The sequence below is a fragment of the Periplaneta americana genome, chromosome 3 (assembly GCF_040183065.1).
Source record: "Periplaneta americana isolate PAMFEO1 chromosome 3, P.americana_PAMFEO1_priV1, whole genome shotgun sequence".
NCBI classification, from domain to species: Eukaryota; Metazoa; Arthropoda; class Insecta; order Blattodea; family Blattidae; genus Periplaneta; species Periplaneta americana.
Window position 1 is genome coordinate 130,107,984 of NC_091119.1, and position 10,555 is coordinate 130,118,538.

Here is a 10,555-nt window from a genome sequence, read left to right on the forward strand (position 1 = left end):
GAACATTATTTGTATTATGCAATATCTGCTGTTTTTATTTATGAAATGAAAGCATAGCAGAAATCACAATATTATTTTCTTTCATTCTGCACCTACGGTCACTAACAATTAAATTATACTTGGAGAAAAATCTTTCTGCGTCAACAGATGGAACTCAGACACATTTCAACACAGCAGATGTGTGTGTGTCTAATGTTCAATATTTGACAGTGAAGTCATTCTCCTTCTTGCTTCCCAATATTTAGATGTTCACAGATTTTTAGATGTTCCATGTCCATGGCATCTTCTTTATTGCACAATAAACATTTAGCAGAGTCCAATAAGCCAATTCGATGTAAATGTTTTGTAAGACAGTCATGACCAGTAATTAGTCTGAACATGGCCACAGCAGATTTTCGTGGTAGATCAGGAATGGATTTTAAATCTTGTAGTAAATTGTTCCATTTTGAATTTTGATGTTCACTTGGAGAATTAGTGTGGTGATTGCTGTTAATTTTCTTTTTGATAACTCGTTTTATGGACTCATATGAAAAACTGTAGTTCTCCTTTACGTTTATTTTACAGCAGATGTAAATGCAAGGTAACTCACCATGAGAGCTCGTAATGCCTCAATCACGTCAACTTTAACATTGGAAGTGTTGGAGGATTGTTTCAAAACTATTTCTTTCAAAGTAAGAAATGCTACACTGCAATCAGTACTTTTTATATCCTTGAAATAATTGATTGTTTTGACCCTTTCTGTGAAGTCCAAACTGAATTGGTCAATTAATTTGGCTACCGATTCCCTTACATTACCAGACATTACTATATTCATTCTACGCTTCAGGTCATTTATTTCAGATATAAGAACGTGACTGTAGGGATATTCACTGCCTTCTAAGTCTAAAATTACATTTGCAATAAATTCACAATTTTCATGTACGAAAGCAGCCTGTGCTTTTACTAAACTACAAAATCTTTCAGATACTACCTTTTTCAACCAGTTTGCTACAGGTGCACTTTTGAAAGTCGATTGAGTGAAAAAGTTTTGAAAACATCGAAATATTTGTATAAATACTGTACAGATTTAAACCAACTGCCCCATCTAATTAGAACTGGTTCTGAGTAGAAAGGATTGATTATTCACCATGGTTTTCATCTTGATATGAGCAGTAGAAGTGTTTTATTATCCTGGACAAGTGAAAACAATTTTTGATTTGGGATACTATTGAATTAAGCTCACGTAAATTCTTTTGTAAAATATCACCAAAAATACTAAATTTGTGAGCCCAACAGTTTGAAAACACAGACTGTCTGTGCAAAGGCAAGAGTATGGGACGACCAAGAGTGACTGAAGAATGTGTTGAACAAGTGAGAGAGTCTTTCATGCATAGCCCCAAGAAATCTTTATTTGGCAGCAAGATGGTGCTGCCTCACTGACATATGGAAGTACGCAATTGGTTAAACGACGTATCCGACCGCTGGATTGGCCGAATGACAGAGCTTGTTTCGCATGTCCTCCATGTTCACCAGATCTTACGCCATGCGATTTTTACCTTTGGGGATCCATAAAGAATCGTGTGTATGTATCTCCACTACCAGCTGACCTACCAGACTTAAGACGGAGGATTGAAGCAGTTGTTGCAACAATTACTCCAGACACACTGATCAAGGTTTGGGAAAAACTTGCTTATCGACTCAATGTGTGCCATGTGACAAATGGTACTCACATTGAGTACTTGTAGCAAAACTGTTTGAGTTGCTCTTTCGTTTGGTGTATTGTTTATAAAAAAAAGGTAAAAGGTAAAGGTATACCCATAACATGCCATGAAGGCATTTGGGGGGCATGGAGGTAGAGCCCCATGCTTTCCATGACCTCGGCACTAGAATGAGGTGGTGTGGTCGGCACCACGCTCTGACCACCTTTTACCCCCGGGAAAGACCTGGTACTCAATTTTATAGGAGGCTGAGTGAACCTCGGGGCCGTTCTGAAAGTTTGGCAACAAGAAAAAATCCTGTCACCACCTGGGATTGAACCCTGGATCTTCCAGCCCATAGCCAGCTGCTCTACCAACTGAGCTACCCGGATAATTGTATGTTAAATGTAATAAATACTACAAAGCCTTAAAACCCCGATATTCATTTTGAAACACCCGGTATAATATGTTTAAGTAATGAATTCTCTATTTCCATTAGAGTGTGCAATTATTGAAGTACAATAAATGTAAAGAGGAGATATGATTTAAGAAACTGTGGCATAACTGATGTAAAAATACAAACCATTTTTGTAAAGGTTTAAAAGTTTGTTAAAAATAACGTTGCTGTCGGAAAAAGGACAAATAAAAAGTTTCACAAAATTTCTTACTACGGAACTGTGCTACTGTTTTTCAACAGTTTCTCTTATTACATTTACTTCAAATTGAATTTAAATAAGGATGTGCTCCTGAATATTTGTTTAACTTGAATTTGATTGGCGTAGCGTGCTCCTTAACATGTAAATCACGTTTATCTGAAAACACCATTTTTCGTTATACGCCCTTATTTGGGCCATGTTCTCAATTAATAATTTATGAGTAACTGGAATATATGCAGAATTTATACGGGCATCTTTGCATTTGTTTATGCAATTTTGTTACAACAAATGCATCCAAAACTGTCTCAATCATACTTTCAGTGGCAGCATCAGCATTTTTAATCCATGGCAAACCTTCCACTGGGCAGAACTTGGAGTATGGGGAAAAGCAATGATAACCTTCATTTTTAGATTTTCGTAGCTAAGTGAAGAAATACAATGGTAAACCTGCACCAAGCTAAATGAACTTAAGAATTATTCAAGAGTATAATCTTTTTTTTTTTTTTTTATCTAATGCCGGACACTTGGCTTACATCATTTACCCAAGCATCCACATCTGTGGACGATGCATTGAAGCTGTAATTCTTTTAGCGGCTTTGGTGCACCCTGGGAGGTGAACTACATAGCACCATATTATGATGATGAATGATTAATGAAGCAATGGTGGAATGCTGATAGGAGAAAACGAAGTACCCCACAAAAACCTACCAACAAGTACAGTTTTTGTTCACCACAAATTTAAGTTGAATTCGAACCTGGGTTACTAGCGTGGAAAGCCAAAGCTCTAGCTATTCAGTTACTGGTGCACCAGTATGACAACGTATGGCAGCACAATTATTACATCTATTATTAGGCAGTACATCTCACTTGACGATGTGTCAGAAGAACAATTATTTGTATACATCTGAAGTCTGATTAGTGTAATATGTTACTAGTCAGCGATATATGTAATGGAGGAGGAAAGAAACTGACCATCCTACCCCATTATCTCCTGATTTAGTTGCCTCATGAGAGAAGTCTTATTAATGTCACTTATGAGGTTTAAACCTGTCTTCCGACAGCTGATTAAACAACAACAATAATTATAGGCCTAGCAGGAGTCTCTTTGAACTCCACTTAGAACAGCATGTCAGATTAAATTATTAGCAATTATTTCTGTCCATACATTAATTAATAATGATTTTTTTAAGTTGTTATCAATGAAGTTATGTGCCTCAACAGCCACTTCATATCAGGCTTATAATGTCTAACTTTATATGAACATTATTATTTTTAGATCCTGAATCCGTCCCTGAAGTGGATCCACCTGTTATAGAACACTCTATATATAAAAATGACCTAAGACATAATACATTGGTGTTATGTTGTATTTCCTGCCTGAAATATACTTCATTGCATTGTACAAAAAATGTAATTTATTATAGCCTATCTCTATATTATGATTACATTTCACGGAAATAAATATTTCAACATTCCTTATTTGAAGTATCCAATCACCTTTGACACTCTATCAACACTACATTTATGAGTTTGAATCTCACATATGTGGTCCAGCATATGCCGAAACTTCACCATAAGAGTTTTATTATGTGCTATCTCATGATGGATCGAAAACAGCACAATACTGGACTGAGAGTGAAACCTACAGGTAAACAGAAATTTTGTATATGGATAATGGAAGTAATTTTTAAATGAGACTGTCCACTTATTCTACTGCCTCATTTCGAATTTGCATATTTACCTTCTTTATTTTTCTTTCATTAATCAAGACAAAGACCGTAGTTAGCAGAAGAAAAATAAGGTAAACGTGTGAATTCTAAATGAGACAGTAGAACAAGAAGACATTTTTCAAATACTCGGGGTGTACTTAAGTAGTAACATGAGCTGCTGCCAGGAAGTCAAAGGAGGATAGCAATATTAAAGCTTTTAATAAAAAAAAGAAGCATCTTCTGCAGACTTCTGGAAAAAGAACTAAGGAAGATACTAGGATTGTATGGGGCAAAAACATGTACATTACGACGACGTAAAGAAAAGCATCTATAAGCATTTGAAATGTGGATATGGAGAGTGTGTACTAGACAGAATGAGAAATAAAGCTGTGCTAGAAGGAGTAAGTGAAGAAAGAATTATGTTGAAACTCATCAGAAAAAGAAAAAGGAATTGATTGGATCAGTGGCTGAGAAAAAATTGCCTATCCACTGAAGGATGCACTGGAAGGAATGATGAACAGGAGAAAGAATACATTAAATGATAGACGACATTAAGATATATAGTTCATAAGCGGAGAATAAGAGGAAGGCAGAAAATAGGAAAGATTGGAGAATGCTGGGTTTGCGGTGAAAGACCTGTCCTTGGGCAGAAAACTATGAATAAATGAAAACAGGTACTATAACAAGTAGCTTATTCACATGTGTCATATACAAGCATTTCTATACTATAAAATTTTAATTTATGCAATAAACAGAAAATGAGATAAATGAAATTGTTATATATAACAAATATATTCCAGATAAACATAAATTTTCAGGAGACTAGTGACAAAATAAGCTATAACATGTTGCGATAAAATATTATCTTTTCTTCTTCTAAACACTGCACAAACAGACATAAGGATGTAATGTAAATACATATTTTCAGTATCTCTGATACTGGACACTGCTTGTCTGACTGTGTGGGTGTGTTGAATGCGAGCACTACTTTTTCTCCTAAACAACTGTTCGAATTTCGTTCATATTCGATTCTCCTGAGTCAATTCAGAGAGCATGCACACAAAATATCAGAATTTTTACTCGAAAAAATAACAGTTTATTTAAGTCCTTAACAAACAAGACTTGCTCCACAATTAAAGCTAATTTAGGCTACTCTTCTTCCATTATTATTTCCATGCCTGAGATGGTGTCAATAAAAATTAAGTACAGAAATCTCCAAAATAGTTTCATTATAGTATTATTTATAGTATTATTTTTTCCTGTTAAATTACAGCTTTTGAGAGGAATGAAATACACAGTTGAAATAACACAATGTTTTCTTAACATTTGGGTCTTTCTTTTGATGTATCAATATATAGTTTCTTTGAAATGACTGTCTATATTTTGCTTTAATACTTCCCGGCCCTATTATGTTCAACTGGCTTTCATACTGTAAAGTGCATATTTTTACTTTATTTTAGAAAAGAATAAATTGACTGACGATATACTTGCATGCAAGGAAAGGTTTAGGAACTTTTAAAGGGAAGTAATAAACCCGAAGAGGATTAGAATTCTACCACAGTTTAGTATATACAGTTGCGAAGCTCAATACTTACTAAATATGCAAACATAGATAGTTGCTCACCACCAGGATCACTACTATCGCCTCATCACAGACTCTTTCCCTAGCAGATGATAAAATGTATTGTGTACTTCCGATATTGTGTTCTTTTCAAAAAATTAACAACTTCCTTCCACTATTGAAATATGAAATACATAAGGTTTATATATTATTTTCATAAAATATATATTATATTCTATAAACTCACCTTCCTGGATCTTTCGGAAGAAGGATAACTCTAACCTATTTTCTTACAATTTATAGTACTACAAACGTCTCCTTGTCCTATATTATTATTCAAATTATTGTATTTTAGCCATTTACAGTTATTACAACCGATAACGAATATTTCACAGCTTACACAACTTTTCACAACAAAGCAAAATACGGCACAGTCAATGCCTTTTCGATCTAGACCAGGCCGTAATGTTTGTTCGGATTTTCTATTTCAGTGTATGGAGATCAGTGAAATATTATATTATAACTTTATTGCGTATCATTGCTAAGCTTTATTTAGTGTAAAGTGTCCATAAGTTCCGTTTACTTCTTATTGCATAATATGTTGCAGAAATAATTACAAAACTGTGTTATTTTAATGTGAACAGAATTTTACGTGTTAACATAGGCTAATCTGTTCGCAACAACATTTTAAGTTTAGAATGGAAGCTATTTTGAGGTTCAATAAAAACGAATTTATATTGTGATTTTAATTTAGCACATCTACCTTCCTTAACTGTAGACAGAAAATTCACCATACCACTCTTATGAAATTAGTGTACGTATGATTGTGTTACTTCGTCTCTTAGGTAGTAGATAAATACAATAATTCAGTACTCAATTATAGTATTAAAATACAGACAAATAGAATGTGACGGGTGTCATACATGACATTATGTTTAATTATAATGTATAATTGCGAATATAGGAATATAAGTTAAATATAGTAAACATAACCTACAATATCCATATGACATAACATACATATATAGTGGCAGAGCATTGGAGACCACTAAAATTAGACAGAAAGGGGCAACTGGCACAGTAAACATAACCTATAATTTCAACATATCTAAATATTCGTGTGGTGCAACTGAAAATTACTGAATCGTGCATAAATGAATGTACAAGAATTTCGCAATATTTAATCGAAATAAAGGCAGGTATTACACATACGAACAACTTAATTTTCACACCAAAAATAATATTACACCTTAACTCGCAAGGAATTATGTCTGAAATGTCCCCTAATCATTGTTTTAAATTTTATTAATGCAATTACACTACATTTTAGAGAAATATATGTTACTCTTTATACATTCCAATTAATTTATATGGTTGAAATGCCGCCCTTCGTGATCGGGTGAAATGTGTCACATGGTCTGCCTTACAGCCTGTATTAGATCACGATGGCAGTGACATAGTCTATTGTTTCTAGTACTCACAGCGCTCCAAGCGGCTAGCAACTATCGCGAGAAATGCAACTCGTTGGCAAAAAATCATCCCAAGCTTCGTGACTGTGATTCTACTGACTTTATAAAGGCATGACAGTAATTATTCCATCATAACTGAGCTTCTGATCTGACGAATATTTTCTCTACAGAGTATCGTATTCTGTTCAAAGAAAATTCTTCTAGCAAGTAACAGCCAACACCTATAAAGTCAGCTAGAGAGAGGGACAAACTTGCAACCCCTTCCATTTTGCAGCGAATGTGGCAAGGATCAGAATGACTTCCATATCATTCAACACAATAAATGGAAAGCAATACAGGTATAACTTAAAGTACAAATGGTAGGTACTTGGGTTAACATCTTTGTACCGGTAGGCCTTCTTTAGTGGTTATTTATCTATGGTGTATTTGTGGAACAGTTTTGAATTTGCGAACATAAAGGAATCTGTAATATGAATAATTTATCTGAGATTTTTATGTACGCTAAAACTGTAGTTATATTAGTTACTATGTAAGATATATGTAGGCCTACGAAGTCATAACACTATTTATTACAGAGGTACATTATTATTTAAACATAAATCGTAGTAGCTAACAAAATTACAAAAAAGGAAACGTGGACTAACGGTATTAAATAAAACTCTCAGCAACTTTTCAAATGCTGTACAATTATGAGTGACAAATGGTGAGTTGAAGATGGTTATATTAACAAGGTTAATCGCACATAATACAAATCAATAACCAAGAGATCAGCAGTGCTGTATTCCTTAAATTAAGCATGGAGTTCTATTCTAGCCTTCAGTAACTTATTAATGCATACCTGAAAATAAATATCTCCTTGGAATAAGTGTTTAAGATACTGTAAGCCTACCAGTACATTGTTTCAGACTGTTTCACAATTTGATTTAGACCATTATTCCGAGGGGTTGGTATTCAATTGTTACATACCATATTCAATTTACATAGGCCCATCATTAATGTTACTGAATGATGATTATGGTCACTATAGGCACATGCATAATACGAAATATAATACTGTTGGACACTGTTGCAAGTGCAACGGTGATAATTTAAACAGTAACGGTGGTAAAATTGAAAAATCTCATTAAACTGTCTGTAGGCCTACAGGCCAATTGATTCTCGATAATATCATGTAGGTCTAGACTATTCCTGCTCAGCACAACATGGGTGTAAAACTAATTAGGCCTACTTCTCGCATGCTTCTTCCTAATGAATTTATTTCATATTTGTAATGAACTTCGTGTGACTAATCTCCACCCACACTAATATTTAACAAGCTTATAACACAGGAATTTAGTCAACGATAATGAAGACTGCATCCTGATCCTAAGTGATATAAAGATCCAGTACCATCTGTGTGTTTATGTAGTATGTCAAAACTAAATGCTTCATTCCTAAAATTAGCACAAACCAACACGTTTATTTTTGACTTTACATGACACTTTAGACTAAGATGACTTACATCAAGTGCTTTCCGTGCGATAGTTTTGATGTCTGTGATACTTCCATTCTCGCCAATTAGCTGAATGCCCTCAGCAGACAAGTACCTATAAGAAACCCAAACCAGCATTAATGCAATACCAATTTCTTTCTTGGTCTGGAAATGATCACATACATGATGGACAACGCAATGGCGTGTCACATGAACGAATTCCACCATTGCTGATGAAAACGAAACAACAATATTTGGTCCTTATATGTTAGCATATAATACAACAGTTATTTGATACTTCATAAAATACTAAACATACCACCCCAGCTCCTTCAATTTATCGGCGACTTCCATATTGCCTGATGGAGTCTGCCAGGATCAGGTGTGCGAAAGTCATGGATTATTCTTTATTCTTTCTACGTCTTCTAGCATGATAAAAACATTCCTGGTTTACCCCTGTGTTAAGAGATGAACCTATACGTGGGAAATGTCGACAACCAGTTTTATTACTTCACACATACACATTTAATAATCAGTATAGTTACATAGCTCCGTTACATGAGATAGTTTGAATTCTGTCGCACAGATGGCAATTGTCGTTACGACATGTCGAAAATTTCGACTCGAAATTGCATTCTCAAGATTTTGCCATGGGTTTTTGCCACTGTGATCGTGCACTACTCTTCCTGAAACGAACTAAAGTTGGTTCTATATTTTGCCACCAGATAGCAAGACAAACGTCTTCTACAATATAAAATTGTCTTACTGCATATAATGTAGTGGCCTGATTACAAATTATAACGTAGTGTCCAAAGAGGCAAGAGCACTGTGTATCACATTGGCAGAAAAAAAAAATACACGCACCACATCTGCAGTAGAAAAAAAGTGAGAGGGGATTCACTGGATCCCTGTGGAACTCGATATTATTTGTGAACTGTGAAAATAATAATAATAATAATAATAATAATAATAATAATAATAATAATAATAATAATAATAATAATAATAATAATAATAGGCCTAACAACAACAACAACAACAACAACAATAATAATAATAATAGGCCTAACAACAATAATAATAATAATAATAATAATAATAATAATAATAATAATAATAATAATAATAATAATAATAATAAAGAACGAATGATTATTATTTATGCCAGGGTTCGTAGCAACATTTATTGCTGCACATTATAAAAATAAAATTAGCGGACTCTGAAATCTAGGCAATGGACAATTTTAGACAAAAAAAATATCCCTTAGAATTTAATGCTGGAAATTATTTAAGACCAACCACATTTCTTGAAGAGAGCAACGAGAAAGTATTCTGTCTTCTTATTATGGCAATAAGCATTTCGAAATCTGTACCGGTATGAAGTAGAACAGTGACGAACGAATTGTCCGTAATTTTCTCTCTAACGGTGTACACACCTGGAAAGAAGTTTTGCTTTCGAAGCGTCGTTCGAAAAGTGACATGGGCAAGTAACATCTAGCTTAGCAGTAATTCAGCGCGTCAGCTTTCGGCAATAAAATTCGTAGCATTATCCACACTCCACGCATGTCCAAATCGCACCTCCAAAAGAAAAGTGTCGTAACTAAAAAATTCTAAGTTTGTAGGAATGCGTTAAATTTTTTAGAAACTGCTTATAAAATCAGAGAATGCGATTTTACGAGACATTCTTTTTCCTTGTTAAAGAATTTAAATTTATTCATGTTATTTATAAAATGTTTACTTGAAAATATTATGTTTTAAAAGTATTGAACTTACGACAGTTTTTTACTGAAACGGAAAGCAATCATTATATAAAAATGTCTCGAAAATATTACACTTCTATGATTACGACACTTTTCTATTGAGTCCCAGTGAATTATTTTCTCTATATTAGGGAGCTTTTTTTGTTGAATTTATTGAAGAAAGAAACACCCAATGTTAATAACATAAAACTACTATAAAACGATAAATTATACAAATTTCAGTTTTTAAATACAGGCATGTATGTTATCAATG

General features: G+C 33.9%; 1 protein-coding gene across 3 annotated transcripts in view; it reads right to left on the reverse strand.

Annotated features, from left to right (window-relative positions):
* LOC138696522 (tudor domain-containing protein 3-like) overlaps window positions 1–9,233 on the reverse strand; it is a 56,318-nt gene extending 47,085 nt beyond the window's left edge. For all 3 annotated transcript variants that reach the window (XM_069821605.1, XM_069821602.1, XM_069821603.1), the window contains exons 1-2: window positions 8,862–9,233; window positions 8,573–8,657 (exon numbers count right to left, since the gene is read on the reverse strand). In XM_069821605.1, coding sequence (XP_069677706.1) covers window positions 8,573–8,657; window positions 8,862–8,896 — 120 coding nt within the window. In that variant the 5' untranslated portion in view covers window positions 8,897–9,233. The remainder of the gene's footprint in view (window positions 1–8,572; window positions 8,658–8,861) is intronic.
* Window positions 9,234–10,555: the final 1,322 nt, after the last annotated feature.